Genomic DNA, 23,583 nt, shown 5'->3' with positions numbered 1-23,583 from the left:
AACTAACTAACTAACTATTATTCTAATCAATTGTGAATGCTAAAATGACACTGAAAAACCAGTTAACATTAAATCTGAGCTGTGAAGAGTGCAGTTTGGATGATTTATGGTTTTTATGAAGACTACCTGAATGGACCTGTGACCCAGAGCTGACTACACATGTATAACAAGGATACAAAGGAATCGACTGAAAAAGAGTCTGCTACGCCTCTTGTGAATAGAAATTTTAGGAGTGGAGTAACTGCCATATCACATGTAACTGCCATGCAACGTGCACCTGGTTATCCTTATGTGACAATCTCATCAAATACTATAAAGAAACAGTGAAATTAATGCAGCAAAAAGACAGAAACAAAACAAAAGACAACAAAGACAGAGAGCAAGGAAAAAGGAAGCTGTGGAAAATAAACTAAAAGAAATGGGTAAATTGTTATATGACATAAAGAAATTGAATATATCTGATTAAAACTGTGAAGAAAAGGACCTACAATAGAAGGAATCTAAGCCAACCCAAAGAGGAACAGACACTGTACCTAGACAGTTGGATCAAGACCCATCATCTTGCAGAAAGAAGACTATAGAATTGTTATAAGTTTCATTTATCTTTATATGAACTTTCTTTTCCATTTTATAGAATGATAAGTTTCATTTACTTTTTTATATGAATTTATGTAACCATTGTGTGATTAAGAAATTATATAATGTTTTTAGATACTAAGACAGAAAGTAACAATGGAAGCTTAAAAAAGAAATCACGAGTTCTGTGTCAGCAGCTTTGTAAGAATACACAGTCAGCCGTGCAGCTTAGGAGACCTATCAGGATGTTTTTCAGAAGCACGACATCATCAGAGACCTGATAGAATGCTGACAGATGCAGAATGACCATTATGAGATCATATTAAGAACTGTTATAAATAGGGTTTTAGAACCAGTTATCGGTGTGCATTCACCTTGAGGCAAGCTCATTGTGTTATACTCTGTTATAGAGGGTGCATCAGGAGAACAAACGCAGGCTTACACTAGGAGAGTTTGAATTTTATTTCTTTCTACTTACGCTAGAATTGTTTGACTATTTGAAGGAGATTTTGTTTGTAATTTTCTTTTCTTTTCCTTTACATATATTACACACATCTATTTGTATTACACTACTTTTAATAAAAACAAGGCCTCCCATTGTGAGGATCCTGAAAACACAAAAAGGTCTAAGTCTGACTCCTTCATCTAAAGGTTCAAACAATAGAATAGGTAGAAGAACTTGGAGCAGAACCTTTGTTAGAAGACCGAGGGACTTCGAAGGATATCTGCGTTCAAGGTAAGAGCAACTCTAATTGTTGATCTTGTGTTTTCAATACTAACCCGTGCAAACTAGGACACATCCTTTAGTGGGATTATGAAAGGGTTTCCTACACAATCCGAAAACATGTCACTAAAGGACACGTATGTCAGTATAATTACTTCACTCTGCTTCGGCACTGTCTTAACTCATACCTTTAACTTACAGTATTCTCTACCTTTGTACTTTTCAATAGTGTTAGTATAAGCGTTTTGTATTATGGAAATTAATTTCATTCCATACCCATATCAATATGCTAATCATTTATCTATGAGTTATTGATTTAGTATCTTTTTGTAATCCTCCACATTTAATTGTATTACCAGAAGTGTATATCTGCTTCTGTGTGTGATTTAGTGATGTTGTGATAGAAAGCAGGGAGATGACTTTGAGGGCCAGAAATAAGGCAAAAAGGTAGACTCTCTCTATCAGGACTGATTTAAGACACCTGATGTAAAGTTGACTTTCACCATATATGTATTACCTTTCCTGATAATTATGTAATCATATATAATCATTCATGTTTATTTTTCTTTGTTTAACCAATATGCATGAAGTTGTTTGTTTACCTGTAACCAATAACACTAGCCCTGTGGGGTGAATTATATAAATGAATGTAACACTTTGGTCATTGGAGTTCTTCTCCACAGCCATGATGAGAATAAACCAATTACTTTAAAATCAACATTGTCTCTGTAAATTTTATTCATATTTAGAAGCTAATTTTGTCCACAATATTTCTGGTTTACTATTTGATGATTTATGATCAATGAATGTTCAGCAAACATTGGTACTAAAATCAGTGAGTAACAAACAAACAAGCAAACAAACAAAAGATCCAATAATTAATTAAAATCAAAAACAACAAAAAACTTATATTAGTATTTGCTTATGTTTCTGTTCACTTTTTTGTGTTTTATAAATGAGTAAATTTTGTTATTCAAGTGAACCTTTAATGCATACAGTAACATCTATAATACTATTATATATATATATATATATATATATATATATATATATATATATATATATATATATATATATATATATATATATATATATCACTATTCTACAGTAAATCCTAAATTAAATAATACATATTGATCAAGAAGAGCAGATTGGTTGGATCAGATTAATAAATATATTGCAATTATTATATATAAATTTGCACAATCCCTTATTTATACTACATAAAGATGATGGGCTTAAATTTGCCACTTTGAAAGAATGCCTGGGTTTGTGAGTGTGTGTGTGTGTTTGTGTGTGTGTGTGTGTGTGTGTGTGTGTGTGGTGTGTGTGTGTTTGTGTGAATGTGTGTGTATGTGTGTGTGTGCATAAATGTAGCATTAATTACATTTACATTTTGTATTATAGATCCTTGCATGTGACACAAAATAATGAAGATAATATTGAACATAGATTCAAATTAAATTTTATTTCTAAATTAGAATTTAATCTAAAAAATGTAAATAAAAAATAATCAGTTATGACTAAGGCCTCAAACTCAGAAAAGTCAGTTGACTTTAGAAACAACTCAAATGTTACACTGAACTTTAAGTTGCTTAGGAGCTCTAGGTTGCAAAACTCCACCTGACTGTATAGAGCTTTAGAAAGGACATCATGTAAATGTGGTGTACAGACATGAAAAAAAAGACACAAAGTTGTCGTCATGAAAGGTGATTGTGTGCTTGTTTTACTCTTTGTAATATTTTTAAGGCATCACATTTTGATGTATACCTTAATAAATTATTTAGGCGAGTTTGATACTTTAGACATTCACACAAATGAGGATGAGGATCACTTTTGAGTCTGGTTCCTCTCAAGGTTTCTTCCTCTTCCATCTAAGAGATTTTTTCCTCACCACAGTCACCTCAGTCACCTCAGTCTTGTTTATTAGGGATAAATACAAACCCATTTAAATATAAGTCTAATATTAATCTTTTATTAAATATTCTAATATGATTAAAGATACATTTTTGTATTATATTTATCTTTATATTAACTTTTTGTTTTATTTTTATGTTCTGTAAAGCTGCCTTGAGACAATGTCCATTGTTTAAAGCTCTATACAAATAAATTTGAACATGAATTCAGTCATAACTGTATTATTTTATAATATTTTTCTGGATGTTGAGATGGGTGTTCATCAGGGAGATGAACTTAAAAGAGACAAGAATTCAGCTTCTTGTTACAGGAACAAGCTAAAGGGGCATTGATAAGAACAAGATACAGCTCCATTCAAGATAAGGATGCTGCCAGTACCTTCTTTTAATCTTGAGAAAAAAAAAGTGTTTAACGGAAGACAATGTGCCATCTTCATCATCCAGATGGAACCATCAAATCAGACCCTGCAGAAATAAGGAAACTAGGGAGTGACTTTTACAAACAGTTATACAGTGCTGAGCGCATATATGTGTGTGTGTATGTGTTTGTGTGTATGTGTGTGTATGTTTTTGTGTGTGCATGTGTGTATATGTGTGCGTTTGTGTGTGTATGTTTGAGTGTGTGTGTACGTTTGTGTTTGTGTGTATGTTTGTGTGTGTATGTTTGGGTGTTTGTGTGTGCATGTTTGTGTGTGTGCATGTTTGTGTGTGTATATGTTTGTGTATGTTTGTGTGTGTTTAATTGTGTGTGTATGCATGTGTTTGTTTGTAAGAGTGTATGATTGTGTGTTTGAATGTTTATGTGTGTTTGTGTGTATGTTTGTGTGTATGTGTGCGTGTTTGTGTGTGTATGTTTGAGTGTGTGTGTATGTTTGTGAATGTTTGTGTTTGTGTGTATGTTTGTTTGTGTGTATGTGTGTGTATGTGTATGTTTGTGTGTGTATTTTTGTGTGTGTATATTTGTGTGTGTGTATGTGTATGTTTGTGTGTTTGTGTGTCTGTGTGTGTGTGTGTGCGTGTGTGTATGTTTGTGTGTGTATGTTTGGGTGTTTGTGTGTGCATGTTTGTGTGTATATATGTTTGTGTATGCTTGTGTGTGTTTAATTGTGTGTGTATGCATGTGTTTGTTTGTAAAAGTGTATGATTGTGTGTTTGAATGTTTGTGTGTGTTTGTGTGTGTGTTTGTGTGTATGTTTGTGTGTATGTTTGTGTATGTATGTGTGTATGTTTGTGTGTGTGTATAATTGTGTGTGTATGCATGTATTTGTTTGTAAGTGTGTATGTTTGTGTGTGTGAATGTTTGTGTATGTTTGTGTGTGTTTTTGTGTACGTGTGTATGTTTGCGTGTGTGTGTATTTTTATGTGTATGTGTTTGTATGTGTGCATGTTTGTGTAAATGTGTGTGTATGTGTGTGCATGTGTGTATGTTTGTGTGTGTATGTTTGTGCGTGTGTGTGTTTATGTTTGTGTATGTGTGTATGTTTGTGTGTGTGTGTCTGTGTGTGTGTCTGTGAGTGTCTGTGTGTGTGCGTTTGTGTGTGTAAGTTTGTGTATGTTTGTGTGTGTATAATTGTGCGTGTATGTGTGTGTTTGTAAGTGTGTATGTTTGTGTGTGTGTTTTTGTGTGTATGTGTGTATGTTTGTGTGTGTGTATGTGTATGTGCGTTTGTGCATATGTATGTTTGTGTGTGTATGTTTGTGTGTGTACATGTGTGTGCATGTGTGTGTATGTTTGTGTGTGTTTGTGTGTATGTGTGTATGTTTGTGTGTGTTTGTGTGTATCTGTGTGTGTATGTTTGTGTGTGTGTGTGTGTGCGTGTGTGTATGTTTGTGTATGTGTGTGTGTGTGTGTGAGTGTGTGTGTGTTCATGAATGTTGCATTAAATACATTTACTTAGATCATTGCATGAGACACAACTAAATGAAGGCTTTTACTAAGAGCCTGGAAGTATTGAATATAGATTTAAATTAGATTAAAAAATGAATTTAATCAGCTTTGAGACAATGTCCATTGTTAAAGCTCTATACAAATAAATGTGAATATGAATTCAGTCATAACTGTATCTTTTCATAATATTTTTCTGTATGTACAGATGGGTGTGAAACACACTCCCTGATTCTATGGGAAATGAAGAATCTGGAGATCGGCTTGAGAAAACTCAAAACAAAGGCTTAAAAGTGGGGTGTGATATGAACCGAAGGTGAAGGCTCGTCCCAATAGCAGGTGCGATGGCCATAAACTCCTTTTCTATTGTTCTGTACTTCACCTCTTGCACCGAGAGCTTATAGCACGAGGGACAGCATTATTTATAGGTATTACTTTTTCTTTCTTTTTGACTCCTGATGAATATCAAGAGCAAGTACAAGAAACAAACACTTAACTAATTTAGGTTTGGTTTTAAATTTTGTACTTTACATTTTATTAATTTATTAATGTTTACAGCATATTTTTTGGTATCTTAAGTAAACAGCACAGTGAAAAAGGCCACATTTACACCTCTCTCTCTCTCTCTCTCTCTCTCTCTCTCTCTTGCTTTATCTTTCCCTGTGGTTTTTATCTTTAACCCATCCAATTACATTCATTCATTCAATCATTCATTTTCTCATTTTCTACCGCTTATCTGACTTCTCGGGTCACGGGGAGCCTGTGCCTATCTCAGGCGTCATCGGGCATTAGGGCAGGATACACCCTGGACGGAGTGCCAACCCATCGCAGAGCACACCCACACTCTCATTCATCCAATTACATATATAAAGTAATTGGATTGTTGTGAGTCCCATTTTTCTCAGGACAGCTCTCAGGTACAGAATGTGACAATGCCAATCATTGCATTTACATTTACAGCATATGGCAGATGTCCTTATCCAGCGCGACATGCAAAGTCCTTTTAAGTTTCTATCATTGAATACATTAACTCTGGTTCACTAGGTTACAGACTTAAGATACCATGAGCCTAAAAATCTGTTTGAATCTGAAGTCAGTGGAGGGGTCATAGGTAGACCTGCCAGCAGTGAGTTGCATTAGACCAGTCTTTAGATGGCAAGAGACTGAACAAGTATCTGAGCAGCCTGTGTGGACCAAAATGCCTGAATCCTTCTAATGTTGTAGAGAAGGATCTGGTATGGGGGATGTGGTAGCCTAGTGGTTAAGGTATTGGGCTACTGTACCAATCAGAAGGTTGTGAGTTTGATTCCTACGTCCACCAAGCTGCCACTGCTGGGCCCCTGAGCAAGGCCCTTAACCCTCAATTGCTCAGTTGTATAAAAATGTAAGTCGCTCTGGATAAGGGCATCTGCTAAATGCTGTAAATGTAAATGATCTGACATGAGCGAGTCACATAAGCAACATGTGAGGAAAAGGTTGAGTGTCCATGGTTACCCAAATTTTATTTATTTATTTTTTAAACACACAAATAAATGTCTGGACCCCTAGGGGATGTTTATTCCACCACCTCTGTGTGAGACGTAAAGGATAAAGAGGGGAGAGAAGAGAGAGCAGAATACTTTAGAGCTATGTTTGTGCGCACTTCATATAACCCTCAAAAAAGCATTAAAAAGATCCACAGACGATAAACCGAATAAAAGCCATTGTTCGAGTTTTCCCTAAGTTCTAAGTTCAATATTTTCTGGCTCTGGGGAAAAGCCTTTCTTATGTGGGGTCATATTAAGTGATGAGTGAGGAATTCAACCCCTCCTTCTTTAACTAGTATAAATAAGGAAGCATGCACATCCTGTTACATCAAATAATCTTCATCCTTCCTTGCTACCTGCCTCTGACAACTTTCTTGTAAGTGTGACTGCTGTTCTAAATCATATTATATCTTATTGACGATGACAGCATTGAAATCATTTTGTATTTTATGCATATATATATATATATATATATATATATATATATATATATATATATATATACACACACACACACACACACACATATATATATATATATATATATATATATATATATATATATATATATATATATATATATATATAGAGCAAGATTTGAGAATTTCGATGTTGTATTATTGCATGTATTAATTCTGACAGTATGCATTAATGCATTAAAATAACATCATTTATTTTAATAATAACCAGTACTAAACCATGAACTATAGCATTAGGAAATAGGAATATAAAATATTACCATAAGCAAAAACAGATATTTGCATTGTTTATGTTTGTTTGTTTTTAATAATAAAATACTTCTGCTTTAATTTGTATAATTCATGACTAAAAGTATGTTTACATGAATTAGTAAAAAAATTATAACATGATCCTATTTTTTCCCTATTCACTGATCTAAAATCTAAACACAGGATCTTGCTTCAGCCTCAGTTCTGAATTTGGACAGTTAAGAAAGCATCTATGATTATTATTTTACTCAATAATGTTATAAACCAGAGATGGGGGACTCGAGTCATATGACTTGACTCGAGTCAGACTTAAGTGCAAATTTGAGACTTGAGACTTGCTTGACAAATATTAAAAAAGACTTGACTTGACTTTGACTTGACATTCATGACTTGAGACTTGACTCGGACTTGAGTTAAATGACTCGACATAACTTGTTTTTCGTTTTTGTTTTATCTTTTTTGTCTATTTAGTTTTAAATCTGTTTTTTCTGTAATCTAACCACGTGACGCAGCCGGCAAGCAGAGGGAGCGCGCGCACTAACTAATAAACCTTAACAGTCGTGACGAAACATGTAAGGCGCTACACCAAAAATAATTAAGTTCGGGTACCGGGATTTTGTGCAAGATGAGAAGAGAAGAACAGCAGAATGCGACCACATCGCTCACAATTGAATGACAAAGTTCTACCAAATTAAATTTTTTGCAAGCGCAATGTAGTGTAAATGGTTGGTCACTGTTTATGTGGAAATGTCAGCTGTTTTGCAATAGCACTTATAATTGGTCTTCAGTGTTAGGCTTTGAGTGAAAAGCGTATGGATCGTTTATGGGGATGCACACACACACACACACACACACACACACATATATATATATATATATATATATATATATATATATATATATATATATATATAAACATAAATATAATTAAAGCTGCAAGCAGCATTTCCCGGGTTCAAGCATTCAAACTGTGTTCGGAAATCAGAGTTTACCATGTTGTCATAGCAACATGGTAAACTCTAGAATCAGAGTTTTCCATGTTGCTATGGCAACATGTTGCAACTGTGTGCGGACTGTGATGTCACACAGGATAATGAAGATTGACATCTCCTGTCAATTATCTTGATGTCCAATGGTAGGGATCTGAAAAGATGCATAGTGGAGCAAAGAGAGAGAGAGAGAGAACAAGAACAAACAATCGCCGCGGTTTTTGAACTGTAACCTCAGTTTGACCTCTTTCACATGTCCAAACAAGCAGCAGATATAATTTATGTAACAGAGACATGGCTAAAGCCAAACTATTTTGAGAATGATATCAGTCTTACTGGATACTATTTTCATGATAAACCACGAAGTTTTGCTTATGATACAACAGAGGATGTTTTTGGTAAACTAAAAGAAGAAAACTATGGTGGTGTTGGTATTTATCACAGAGAAAACGTCAAAGCTTCTTTAGTTGATTTACCTTGTGTTAAATCAACTAAAGAAGCTTTGACGTTTTCCCAAGTCACATACACAAAATGTGTATTTGACCCGCAAGTGTATTTGACCCGCAAGTCACATACACAAAATAACTAAGAAATTGGGATACATGAACAGTCTGACATACTAAAAGCGAATGAACAACAATAGAGCCCTTTAATTGAAGCTGAATGTGCTTGGGGGAGAGAATCAGAATCTTAAGAATTTTTGCCTTAAGAGGGTTTTTGGACTGTTGGTGGCGTTGGTTGTCTCCCAAGTTTGGTGTTGTTAGCTCATTTAGTTCTTGAGTTATTGACATTTTAGTAAAACTGGCTCCTCACAGTCCAAACGTTTTGGGGCCCCTTAAGGACCCTGAATCAGAATTTTGACTTTTTTTCGATAATGATTGACAATGAGACTCCAGAGAATATTACTGCACTGGATTGGTCTCGATCAGGCGAAAAACCTAGGACTAGTTCACAAAAGTAGGTTTTGGACAAAATGCGCTATAGCGAAAAAATTTTCGGGGAGGAATGAAATCGGAGATATACATTTTTTAAGTCATGAACCAAGGATTCCAATGATATAAAGCACTTGAGATTTGGACATACGGTTTAGGAGTTATGGGCACAAACGCGTTGAGGGGCGCTGAAGCGCCCCAGATCGGCCGATTTCGCTGAGACCTTGGCCCTGAGTAACTGTGACCAGTACTACCATCTGACCAAGTTTGAGCTCTCTAGGCCTTACGGTTTGGGCTGCACGAATGTTTCTAGGGCGGAATAATAATAATAATAATAATAATTAAAGCTGCAAGCAGCATTTCCCGGGTTCAAGCATTTAAGGCCTTTGGATTGACATGACAATATATGTCATGTCATGCTACATATGTCATGCTACAGAGGGTGCCACAACATATGTCATGTGAAGTACTCACCTGTCCAGTTTCCCCTAAAATAAACAAAGTCATATCCATTAGAGATGAGCAGGATACTCGGCTGAAACGAGTATCCGGTACGGATAAAGCACTTCTGCCGAGTACGAGTATTATACGAGTAATACGAGTCCATATCTGTGCTCGGATTGTATGAAAATCATCATTGGGTAGCTGATTGTGTCAGCGTTCTGTGATAGGCTAGTCACAGCGCCCCTCCCCTACAGTGATAGGCTAGTCACAGCGCCCCTCCCCTACAGTGATAGGCTAGTCACAGCGCCCCTCCCCTACACACATACAGATGTATTGTGTTGCTGTGTCTCGCTCTGCTCACTCACAGTCACACACAGAACAGCTCTCTGTCTCTCACTCAGTCACTCGGGGTCTTTTCCGTTAACGTTTAGGGTTTCTTCAGCTTTTTACTTCGGGTTGTAACGTTAATAATACGTACTTACTAACCAGTAGAGTTCTGGTAAACATGGGTTCGTTCAGACGTGGTGCTTGCTTGGTAGAATGCGACTCGCATTGCGTCTCTGCCTGTCGGAGATTTTTTTTTCTTTTTTTAAACCTTCAGCTGTCTCTAACCAGTAACCAGACACTGTGTGTCTGACACGTTTTTGCTGTATTTCATAAAAACATAAAGGTAGTAAGCTAGTGTTATAAATATTACAAATTAATTATTACTGGTTAAAGCCCCGCCCATTTCAAGACAAGCCACACCCACTCCGAGAATCAGAATCAGAATCTTTGCCTTACAAGTCAGCACAAAATTGGGTTTTTGGACTGTTTTTTTAAAAAATGGCTGTTTTTAGTGATTTTTCCATTATAGCACCACCAAGTGGCCAATGGCCACGGTTTTTGAACTGTGACCTCAGTTTGACCTCTTTCACATGTGTCCCAAGTTGGTGTTGATAGCTCATTTAGTTCTTGAGTTATTGACATTTTAGTAAAACTGGCTCCTCACAGTCCAAACGTTTTGGGGCCCCTTAAGGACCCTGAATCAAAATTTCGACTTTTTTTCAAACATTATTGACAATGAGACTCCAGAGAATATTACTGCACTGGATTGGTCTCGATCAGGCGAAAAACCTAGGACTAGTTAGCAAAAGTAGGTTTCGGACAAAATGCGCTATAGCGAAAAACTTTTCAAGGGGGGAATGAAATCGGAGATATACGTTTTTTAAGTCATGAGCCAAGGATTCCAATGATATAAAGCACTTGAGATTTGGACATATGGTTTAGGAGTTATGGGTACAAACGCGTTGAGGGGCGCTGAAGCGTCCGATTTTTGTCCGAAATTGTCCGATTCCGCTGAGACCTTGGCCCTGAGTAACTGTGACCAGTACTACCATCTGACCAAGTTTGAGCTCTCTAGGCCTTACGGTTTGGGCTGCACGACCGTTTCTAGGGTGGAATAATAATAATAATAATAATAATAATAATAATAATAATAATAATAATAATTAAAGCTGCAAGCAGCATTTCCCGGGTTCAAGCATTTAAGGCCTTTGGATTGACATGACAATATATGTAAGCTAGTGTTATAATTATTACAAATTAATTATTACTGGTTAAAGCCCCGCCCAGTTCAAGACAAGCCCCGCCTACTTCCGGGTTAGGCCCCACCCACTCCGAGTCAGAACCAGAATCAGAATCTTTGCCTTACAAGTCAGCACAAAATTGGGTTTTTGGACTGTTGGGGGCGCTAGAGAGCTATTTTTTAAAAAATGGCTGTTTTTAGTGATTTTTCCGTTATAGCGCCAGGAAGTGGCCAATCGCCACGGTTTTTGAACTGTGACCTCAGTTTGACCTCTTTCACATGTGTCCCAAGTTTGGTGTTGATAGCTCATTTAATTCTTGAGTTATTGACATTTTAGTAAAACTGGCTCCTCACAGTCCAAACTTTTTGGGGCCCCTTAAAAACCCTGAATCAAAATTTTGACTTTTTTTCGAGAATTATTGTCTTTGAGACTCCAGAGAATATTACTGCACTGGATTGGTCTCAATCAGGCGAAAAACCTAGGACTAGTTAGCAAAAGTAGGTTTCGGACAAAATGCGCTATAGCAAAAAAATTGAATGGCATAGATGAAATCGGAGATATACGTTTTTTAAGTCATGAGCCAAGGATTCCAATGATATAAAGCACTTGAGATTTGGACATAGGGGTTTTAGGGGTTTAGGGGTTATGGGGACAAACACGTTTTGGGGCGCTGAAGCGCCCCAAATTGTCCGATTCCGCTGAGATTTTGGCCCTGAGTAACTGTGACCAGTACTACCATCTGACCAAGTTTGAGCTCTCTAGGCCTTACGGTTTGGGCTGCACGACCGTTTCTAGGGCGGAATAATAATAATAATAATAATAATAATAATAATAATAATAATAATAATAATAATAATAATAATAAAAATCCTAACAAAAACAATAGGTTTCCAGCGCTTCGCGCTTGAACCCTAATAATAATTAAAGCTGCAAGCAGCATTTCCCGGGTTCAAGCGTTTAAGGCCTTTAGGGAGTTTAAGGCCTTAAAGGATTTTCACATACACAAAGTGACAAATAAACAAAGTCATATCGGTGAGTCTACAATCCTCGTGCGAAGCAAAACGAAGTATGAAAACATACTTGGCAATAAAGACCATTCTGATTCAGATTCTGATTCTGAGACTTTGCCTTACGAGTCAGCACAAAATTGGGTTTTTGGACCTATGGGCACAAACGCGTTTTGGGGCGCTGAAGCGCCCCAGATTGTCCGATTCCGCTGAGATTTTGGCCCTGAGTAACTGTGACCAGTACTACCATCTGACCAAGTTTGAGCTCTCTAGGCCTTACGGTTTGGGCTGCACGACCGTTCCTATGGCGGAATAATAATAATAATAATAATAATAATAATAATAATAATAATAAAAATCCTAACAAAAACAATAGGTTTCCAGCGCTTCGCGCTTGAACCCTAATAATAATAATAAAAATCCTAACAAAAACAATAGGTTTCCAGCGCTTCTATTCTGTTGTTAAAAAGGAAGGATCTAATTTAAGAATGTGTTCATGTCCCATTAAAAGGCTAAAAAATGCCATTTGGTTGCAAAGTAACCATTGTACTTTTTTATATATACTTTTCCATGGTCTTCTGCCATGTTTGAGGCATATTGAAACTTTTCATGCTTTTATGTTGGCATTATTTCAGTTACGTTTACATCTTATTCTTTGTAGTTTTGATTTTTATTCATTTTTAGATTTTTATTGTATTTACAACTCACCTGTAGGTGGACACCTTTTAAAAATAAATGCATATAATAATTTTTGTTGCAAATAAAACTCTCATAGTCCATAAATACTGTAAATTTAACTTTGTTTAATATATACATTTAGTTAAATTATCAAACATCTGTATGACTTGCCAGTGACTTGCTTGACTCAAGCTACGACTTGACTTGACTTGCTTGACATAAAGCAGTGACTTATATAAAGTATACTATGACATACTATATGTATATAAGTATAAACCTAAATATGTGTTTCTCTTTTTAAGGTACATACTAAGTGCATAATCATGTCATACTTGGCACCAACCTATACAATTGGAGGGCAAGGAGGAAGTGAATTTGATTTTGATGGTATTGCAAATGGAGCCACACTAAAACAGATCTGGGTGTGGGCTGGTGGCTGGCAGATAAAAGCCGTCAAGGTTTGGCTGACTGATGGCCGGTCCATGCAATTTGGTGAACCTGGAGGGAGGCTTTCACAGTTTGAATTTGAAGATGGAGAACATTTCTCCTCCCTTTCACTTTGGGGAAATGGAGCTGGAACACGTCTGGGTGCCATCAAAATCAAGACAAATAAGTCCCGAGAGTTCTTTCCAAAAATGTCAGACTGGGGGCTGAAAACAGAATATCCAATTGATGTGGGTTCTGGGATCTGCATGGGAATCGGAGGTCGCGCTGGTGCAGATATTGATTGCCTATGCTTTAAATTCATCAACACCATCAAGTCTACCAAGCTAACAAATGTTCATTATCCCACACTTCACAGTTTGTTACCTAATGTTGCTGTTGAGGAAATCAAATCCATGACGTACCATAATAATTCTACTGAATCTCAAGAATATACAATAGAAACCTCCAAAAAAATCACCAAAACGTCATCCTGGTCTGTTAGCAACAAGCTGGAAGCCTCGTTTCACCTGGAAGTTCAGGCAGGAGTTCCAGGGCTTGTGGAAATTTCAAGTGGATTCAGTCTCACAGTGGGAACTGAGAGCTCATATGGTTTAGAGAACACTGTGGAGAAAACTGAGCTGTTCTCATTTCCTGTTAAAGTTCCTCCAGGGAAAACCATAGATGTGGACATCACTATTGGCCGAGCTGCATTTGATCTCCCCTACACTGGAACAGTCCAGGTTACCTGCTACAATGGCAGTGTGCTGGAGTTTAAAACCAGTGGAACCTACAAAGGTGTCACTTACACTGATGCAAAAATTACGGTGATAGAATCAGGAAAAAACATGTAAATTCTGTATCATCTGAAAGAGCTTGGCACAGACACAAATCTATTGATTTGTATAATCAATATATATTGAAAAAATAGAACAAATCTCAGTTAATTTTTTGTAAAGATATGGTGGGATTGTACCAACCTCCTTTATTTAGATAAGCCCAAAGCTAGTCCATGGAGATTTTGTTCATAAGTATAACAACAGATAATTCATAATAATACACAACCATTATGTATAAGACATGTAATACATTTATTTTTAAAGAAGCCATGTACCAAAGTACCTTACCAAGGTACTTAATTCCAAGGTACATATGGTAAAATAAGGATAAACCGCAAGATGTGTTATCAATAAAATAAACATTATTTTGATCAATCAAACCAACAAGCTGATAGCAGCTATCTATCACTCTAGCTAACTAACTAACTAACTAACTAACTAACTAACTAACTATTATTCTAATCAATTGTGAATGCTAACATGACACTGAACCACCAGTTACCTGACACCTCTAAAGAAAGTAGGTGTGATCTGCAGCAAGAAAACTTACAGTATTCTTCCCTTGTACTTTTCAGAAGTGTTAGTATAAAATGTAATTACTGACTAATTGATTAATCATATGACTTTTAATGGTGGCAACAGGTTCCACAAGAACTATATCAACATTCTGTATTCATTTTTTATTATGGAAATTGATTAATTCCATACCCATATCAATATGCTAATCATTTATCTATGAGTTATTGATTTAGTATCTTTTTGTAATCCTCCACATTTAATTGTGTTACCAGAAGTGTATATCTGCTTCTGTGTGTGATTTAGTGATGTTGTGATAGAAAGCAGGGAGATGACTTTGAGGGCCAGAACTAAGGCAAAAAGGTAGACTCAGGACTGATTTAAGACACCTGATGTAAAGTTGACTTTCACAATATATGTATTACCTTTCCTGATAATTATGTAATCATATATAATAATTCATGTTTATTTTTCTTTGTTTAACCAATATGCATGAACCAATATGCAGTTTACCTGTAACCAATAACACTAGCCCTGTGGGGTGAATTATATAAATGAATGTAACACTTTGGTCATTGGAGTTCTTCGCCACAGCCATGATGAGAATAAACCTATTACTTTAAAGTCAACCTTGTCTCTGTGAATTTAACTTTTATTCAAATTCAGAAGCCAAGTTTGCCACAACATTTCTGGCATCACAAACAGTGCTTCTAATATATAATAGATGCTTCTAATATCTCAATTTCAAATCATGAATTAAGATAATCTGGTTTTAATCTTCTTCATATTTCTTAATATGAAATATTTTGAACTTGTATTGGCACATTGCTTTTATACTATTTTAATAATTACAATAAATATATTTTTTTAACATTTCATTATATATTTTATTTTTATCACTTATTTAATTACTTATTATATAATAATAATAATAATAATAACAACAACAACAATAATTATTGTTGTTGTTATTATTATTATTATAATAATTATTATTATTATTATTATTATTATTATCATTATTATTTAATTTTGTATGTCTAGCTTATATATATATTTTTTATGTCTAGCCATTTAAATTTCACATTTCTTAATAAGACATGCAGTTTGACTGTGATTCTTCTCCCCTGGGAAATAATGATAAGGATATAAGGATAAAATCTGATACCCGCAGATTTTAATGATCATTATACTTATTTCCTTTAAATACTTATTTTACTGTCCACATTTATTCATGTATTCCTGTTTAAATCCACTGCAGGAAACCAGTCTTATCCAGAATGGGCCAGTCTGGGTACAGGCTTTAATTCCAGTGAAGCAGAAGCTACACCTGTGTTCGATATACTGTGGTTTGTCTGATTAATGGGTTTGAGAGACCACTGACCCAAAAGCAGCCTAAATGCCTTTTGTGAGTTTGTTGCATGTAGCTTGAATGTGCTATGAGGACTACTGTTTAGATATGTTGGGTCCCACCAATAAAAATAAATAAATAAATAAATAAATAAATAAATAAATAAATAAATAAATAATAACAGTGAAAGTAATAGTTATAGTAATAGTAAATAAATAAACAAATAAATAAAGAAATAATACTAATGATACTACTACTACTACTACTACTACTACTACTACAACTACTACTACTACTATTAATAATTATTATAATAATAAAAGCAATTATTTGTTAAATTATAAATTAATCAATTAATTACTTACTTAATTAATATTTTTATATAATATTTTCCCCCATATTTTATAACATTTTGTTTTTAGGATATCCCCTGTATGTTAGACACATTGATACAGTTCGCTAGTGTACCATCAACTTGATCAGTGGAACATTTAATTCAACACATTTGGTAATTAATGATGTAACTAATGAGGTCACACACAAATACCACAATTTGGCACATGCAGATTTTTATTCAAACTCAGAAGGAGAGGTCAATTTTATTCATTGAACTCTTTACAGATAAAATCAAAAGCACTAGATTCATCTCTAAAGCAGGTGAAATAGATGAAACAGTAAGAAAAAAACTTAAAGCTAGCTATAATCATAATAAACATGCACAAATATCACCTGAGATTTTAAATGTCTTACAATATTTCTTTAAAAAATTCAACCAATCACCAAGCCAGTTTCCGAAGCTGGAGCATTTAATGACTTGATTTACTGATCTCCAGCACACTGAAGCGTTCCCATAGCGTCAGCACTGATGCAGCATCTCGTTCCCTTCTCAGGGAACCGGGTTACATACGTAACCTGGTGTAGTTATATTGCCTCTTATCAGCCGAAAGGTGGTTTTAGGCCAACCCACTAAATTTACAACAAAACAAGACAACACTAGACAAGACAAGTCTAGGATGAATTTGACAACTTCTCTATAATAGCACTATAATAAAATAATTGTTGATACGGCCCAAAACATTTATTATGTTTCATGCATCATTTCATGTGGACCTACCTAACAAAGGACACAAGGCTTTCTTAGAACCTAAAAATATAAAACATACATATAAAATGTTATATCATACAAAAATGTTTTTTTTATTTGTATTTTTCTGAAGCCTGATTTTTTAGCAATTAATTAAGCCTGTTTTTATGTAGCAATTAAGAGCAGAATAAAAAAAATTAGTTACTTAGTGTTGGGGTATGGACTTTTACTGTTATGGGTGTTTATTTTTGAAAAGTCTTCTGAAGCTTCCACTTATGAGGTGAGACTGAAAATGAAACAATGCAAAGACTTTAGACACACTCACTTAGATTTTTCACTTATTTCCAGAATATGCAATATACATTGAGTGACCAGGTGAGTGTGATAAACACGAAAGCAATAGCATGTGAAAGATTCATATTTTCTGATGGTATTCTGCTTCTGTTGGTATTAAACACAAATCAAACATTCTAAAAACACTAAAAAATGTATAAAACAAAGAATTTGTGCTAAAGCAAATGTCCCTTGAATCATTGCTCATAATTTAAATGATGCCTCAAAGGTTTCTAATTAGAATATAACCTAAATACATGGTTGCATTACTGTTATAGATATGCTGTTGACACAAATGAGAAATACTATGCAACCTTTTCCAGTATTGCATTTTGACATTAGTTGTAAATCTGTTATGTACTTCAGTGTTTAACTCTTGTGTAACTGTGACTATTTAGGACACACGTGAAGTGTGTTAGGATCTGGTTACCCACAGAATCATTAGCATCTGATTGGACACACACACTTCTATCGTCCATTATTCAGGAGAGCAGAATCATTAATGACACCAGAATGATAAACCTCACTGGCCCTTAATGATTCAATAAATGAAACAGAACACATTTTTGCTTGTCATGCTGGACCGTGTCACAACCATGTATTTTGGTTATTAAGTGTATTTAGACATGTATCCATCCATTAAACAGGACTATTTGTTTAAGACTATTTGTAAAACTGGTTTTCTTCTCTTCATAAAAAAAAAAAAAAAAAAACACAACACAACACAACGACATTCAGTATTATGAGTGTGTGATTTTCAGATACTTATAGAGATAGAGATAGCATAATATACTATAATGACAAGGATAATGCTAGCAACATGTTAAGACTTTTCCCTCCAGATGGTCAGTGACATCACGTTTCAATTCACCAGTCGGTGTTGAGTCACCAGTTAAGGTCCAGTCAGTTCTCTAAAGCTTTAGCCTCCATTGATCTCAGTACAGAGGACTCAGTGTGGGAAACTCAGACAAGCTCTACACTCACACTGATTGACAAAGCCATGACACGAGACACAACTGTTGCATCTGGACTGCTTGCTTACAAATAATATTATATAAAATAATATCACTCATATATGGAATTCTTAGCTGTATTATATATTGCAACACTTCAATTCATATCAATAATATTGGTAAAACCTCTAAACCTCTATTTTATCAAAATTTCCACTATGATAAAGGGTGGAGATACTTGGCTAGTCCTGTATTGAAATCCATGCATTATATTTGTTTCAGGTTATTTTTATAATACAGGCTAAATGGATCAGCTTATTCAAGCTGTGACTACACACGTGTGATCAGTGATGATGAGCGTGTGCTCTGTCAGTGACGTCAATCCCAACATCAGGCAGCAGATCTGTTCTCTTTACAGGGTCACCACTTTCCCAGATTCACACAGTGATCTCTAGGAGTCTATCTCCATCACCCCACCCCTCCACCTGCTCCCCTGAGACATGAATATTGTCCTCTGCTAGAAGAACACTGAGCATGTGGCAGCCCTACAGTCCTCATTGTGTGTCCAAGCTCTCCCATTGGCTCCAAACTGTGAGAAAATCCAACAAGCCTGAAACCCACACATTCATATGGAGATTTGGGAGTATAAATAGAGGAGATGCAGCCAGTACAAATCAGACTCACTCTACACAGAGAGATCTACAGCACAGAGACACAGCCATGGCACCAACCATCACTTCAGCAATGAACATCTCAAATGAGCAGCTACCTCTGAACAACAAGGTAAATTAAGAACCTGCTTCATTTCAATGTTAATAATGACCTGCTTTTTACTCAATAACTCTTTATAGTTCAAGACGACTAAATGTTCTCTCTTTGTTATTTCCAGCTGAGGAAGCCGATGGTGGAGAAGATGCGTAGAGATCGTATCAACAGCAGCATTGAGCAGCTGAAGTCTCTCCTGGCTCCAGAGTTCCTCAACCAGCAGCCTGACTCCAAACCAGATAAAGGAGATATCCTGGAGATGACAGTCAGCTTCCTGAGACAACAGCAGCAGCAGACTGCATTCTCCTCCAGCTCAGCAGCTGTCAATCAAGGCTTCTCCAGATGTGTCCATGACATTGTCCACTTCCTGTCCAAAGATGAGGTGAAGACACAGAGCGAGAGAAAACTGCTGAACCACTTCCAGAACCTGCAGCCATCTTCAGACGAGAACAGGAGGGAAAGTGTTCTGGCTCAGCTGAGCTCTACAGAACAGCAGATCATCAGCAAAGAGACGACTTCAGTTAAGAGCTCCCTCTGGAGGCCCTGGTAAAGACAAGATCAAGACTCAAAGCTGAAAACACAAATCTATGTGGACTTTTTATGTTTTTATTTCAAGTTCTGTGTGAACAGAATTATATTGTTAAAATTTAACATCTTATTGTTGTCTTATGTCAATAGACTTTTAACTACGTCTAGAAGTCTAAGATTTTATACTTACCTTTCTACTTTGAGAAAGAGTCTTTGTAATGCTGTTAGAATCCAGTTAGGAGAAACATCAAGATCTACAGTCTGCATGATGCAAGATGCATGTTTATGTTAAATATGAATAATATTGATAAACTGTTTTCAGTTTTTAGGAAAAACAAATGTATGGTTCTTTATAAGAACTAAGAATTTCTATCATCATTTAAAAATTTTTTTTTAATTATATTTGATCGTGTTGGATCATATTTTACAAAATTGGTCATCACTTATAGTGTGAAATACACATGCTATGTACATTGTGGTTAAATACACTACATTTATATAGTGAACTATAAAGTATATAAGCATTATATGCCTTCTGTGAAGGTGATCACATTCTGATTAATACAGAATTATTACACTTTAAATTTCAGTTGATTTGAAATGTGTTTAAGTTCATCAATATGTTACATGTTGATTATTCATCTTTTTTCTCATTTGCTTTGAGACGTTTTATGTTTTTATCTTAACCAAGGTTTATTTTGTACCTTTTGTGTGGTGCCGTTAATGATGAAACATACATTTTACCCTTGACAGTATCTGTTGAGACTCTTTATGTTTAATTCCCATTTGTTATTTCTTTTGAGAAATATTATTTTTATTATTTAACAGATTTTTGTGTGTGTTTTTTGTAAAGACAAGCTATTTAAACTCTGCTCTATTATGAGCACAGTGTGTGTTGAAGAATTCTTCAAGTAACTGTTGTGATATATTATCACATATTATCTTGCCTTAACTCGAACACAAAAGTGCCCCAGAAAGGAAAAATATAAAAACATGTCTAAAGTACTTTCTTGTTTGTGATGAGTTTCGTCATTAAACCATAATACAGAATAAATGTGGACAGTACATGAAGTACATATAATTTTGCTAATTTTTGCCCAATTTCCAACTTGCCCTTTCTCTCAAACATTTTGGAAAAAGTAGTTGCATCTCAGGTTCATTTCCATCTCTTATAAAATAGCCTGTTTGAAAAATTTCAATCTGGATTTTGAATGTGGACTTTGCATAGTACAGAGACTGCCATGGTAAAGGTTGTTAATGATCTGCTGATGTCAGCCAATTCTGGACTTTTAACTACACTTATTCTACTCCATTTAACAGCGGGCTTTGATAGAATTGCTCGTCAAGTTCTCTTAGATAGATTACTCTCTGTAGGAATTACCGGTATCCCTCTTAGTTGGTTCAGATCTTAACTCTCTGGGCACACTTAAAAATTTTAGATCATATGTTTCACCTGTTACAGCTGGAGTCCCTCAAGGCTCTGTTTTGGGCCCTGTTTTATTTATTATTTATTTACTACCCCTTGGCAACATTTTTAGGAAATATGGCATTAGTTTTCATTGCTATGGTGACGACACCCAGCTTTGTTTGTCCTCTAAGCCAAATTCTACCCTTCTTTCCTCCTCTCTTTTGGGCTGCTTAGAAGAGATTAAATCCTGGATTTCACATAACTTTCTCAAGTTGAATATTGACAAACCAGAAGTTCTCCTTGTTGGTACCAAATCTAACTTGTCTAAATCCAACAGTTTCTCACTTACTGTTGACAACTCTGTAATCTCCCCATCTACCCAGGTTAAAAGTCTGGGAGTGGTCCTTGATAGTACTTTATCTTTCAAAAAGCATGTGAACAATATTACTCGGTCTGCGTATCTCCATCTATGGAACATCAGCCGCCTTCGTCCATTTCTCTCCCCAAACTCTGCAGCTGTTCTTGTACATGCTCTACTTACCTTGCGTGTTGATTACTGTAACTCTCTTCTCTTTGGGCTACCTAACAAACTCCTTCACAAACTTCAATTAGTCCAGAATTCAGCTGCCCGTATAATTACTAGAACCTCCTCCATTGAGCATATCACTCCAGTTCTTTACCACCTTCACTGGCTTCCTGTTAAATTTCGAGTAGACTATAAGACTTTACTTCTTACTTTTAAAGCTCTAATTGTGCACCACAATATCTCTCTGATCTTCTGCATATTTACATCCCGAATCGTACTCTCAGATCTTCTTCGTCTGTTTCACTTGTACCTTCTGTTCTTTTAGCCACTATGGGGTCTAGGGCATTTAGTTGTGCTGCTCCTAATCGCTGGAATTCTCTTCCACAGTCCATACGAGAAAGTGACTGTCTGACTTTTAAATCATCTCATAAATCTCACTTGTTTAAATGAGCTTTCTCTGATCAATTTTAAACTATTTAAATGTAAATAATTGTTGTTTATTGTATTGGTGTATTGATTTTATTTTCACCACTCAATTATACGGTGTCCTTGAGTGCCCTGAAAGGTGCCTATAAATAAAATGTATTATTATTGTTATTATTATAAGGGAAATATGTAGTAATAATACTTTAAATCTGCATGTTAGCTGATGACAGTTAACAGATTTTAGCTGTTTAAAATAGTTTCCGTGTTTTTTGTAAGGACAAGCTGTTTAAACTCTGCTCTATTATGAGCACCGTGTGTGTTGAAGGACTTTTAACGTGAAAGTTGTGATATAACATTTTTTTAACTATAAGTATGTTGTTCACATATACTTAACTAATAAAGCAATTAAGGCTAAATGGCTCTTTTGTTTTTCTCAGTGCAATGCTCATGCAAAAACACTGTATCTCATTACATAATTCTTTTGAACAATCATTTTAACATTTGTTCAAACCCACAGCTTTCCTACTCATTATAGAGAAAGTTCTGGATTTTGTCTAAGTATCAAGTCCACATTGCCTAAGCTTTAATGTTCCTTTTATGCATAATACAGACTTTTCAGCACACTTTTAAAGAAACCTGTCAGGATCTGTTTACTCACAGATTCATTAGCATCTGAATGGACACACTTCTATTGTCCAGCTCTTCATCTCAATGGGAAAAGTGTGGGAAAGCTCGAGAGAGCAGAATCACACTGTGTACATTCATTACGCATGTTTAATCGGTCACCTGACATTTTATTGATGTTTTTTTAGGTTTCCTCGCTTTTTTTTTTTTTTTTTACCCAAAATGGACTAAAGTTCTTAAAAACAATTTAAGTGATGAAATTAAATTTTTTAAGATGGAATACATTTTTTTTTTTTTTTACAAGCGATCACATTTTACTCACATGATCATGTACAATGTGTGATTTTTCTTTAAGGTTTTCTAAATGAAGTGCAATCAAGTTAGCATACTCTGAAAACCTGGAAAGATTTTATAGCGACACGTTCAGACTTGCCTCCAGATGGTGAGTGACGTCAGACTGTGTGTTTTGTCATCAGTAAATTTTCATGCAGAACCCTGAAGCTTTTGTACTCCATTGATCTTAAAACAGAGGACTCAGTGTGGAAAACTCAGACAAGCTCTAAACTCACACTGACTGACAAAGACACGACACGAGACACATCTGTTATGTCCAAACTGTTGGTTTAATACCTGATATCCTTAACTTAGTAATAACTCAAATACTTTATATAATAATTACATGTATTGTGTCATCAAACACATCAAATTTCAGCAAAGAATTTGGTAGTACTATATAGTGCTTTGGTATAATATATGGAGCTTTATCATATTGCATTAGAGATGGTCAGATTGGACCAGTGTTGTAATGTAACGGAGTACAAATACTTCGTTACT

At 35.4% G+C, this 23,583-nt stretch overlaps 2 protein-coding genes across 3 annotated transcripts; both read left to right on the top strand.

Moving 5' to 3' along the window:
• The first annotated feature begins 669 nt into the window (after positions 1-669).
• On the top strand, positions 670-15,093 carry LOC132838362 (aerolysin-like protein). Of its 2 annotated transcripts, XM_060858640.1 has the most exons (3): positions 670-1,312; positions 5,310-5,440; positions 13,276-15,093. In XM_060858640.1, the coding sequence occupies exon 3, from the start codon at positions 13,297-13,299 to the stop codon at positions 14,248-14,250; it is 954 nt and encodes a 317-aa protein (XP_060714623.1). In that variant the 5' UTR covers positions 670-1,312; positions 5,310-5,440; positions 13,276-13,296; the 3' UTR covers positions 14,251-15,093. The 2 variants fall into 2 exon arrangements, with proteins under 2 accessions (XP_060714623.1, XP_060714624.1); XM_060858641.1 differs by lacking the exons at positions 670-1,312; positions 5,310-5,440 and adding an exon at positions 6,777-7,003.
• Positions 15,094-19,006: 3,913 nt separating this feature from the next.
• Positions 19,007-19,967, top strand: LOC132838132 (transcription factor HES-5-like). Its single transcript, XM_060858296.1, has 2 exons — positions 19,007-19,255; positions 19,362-19,967. The coding sequence occupies exons 1-2, from the start codon at positions 19,007-19,009 to the stop codon at positions 19,785-19,787; spliced, it is 675 nt and encodes a 224-aa protein (XP_060714279.1). The 3' UTR covers positions 19,788-19,967.
• Positions 19,968-23,583: the final 3,616 nt, after the last annotated feature.

This window comes from Tachysurus vachellii, chromosome 22 (assembly GCF_030014155.1).
Source record: "Tachysurus vachellii isolate PV-2020 chromosome 22, HZAU_Pvac_v1, whole genome shotgun sequence".
Taxonomy (NCBI): domain Eukaryota; kingdom Metazoa; phylum Chordata; class Actinopteri; order Siluriformes; family Bagridae; genus Tachysurus; species Tachysurus vachellii.
The sequence above is the reverse complement of the archived record's forward strand: the minus strand, read 5'-3'. Positions and strand labels throughout refer to the sequence as shown.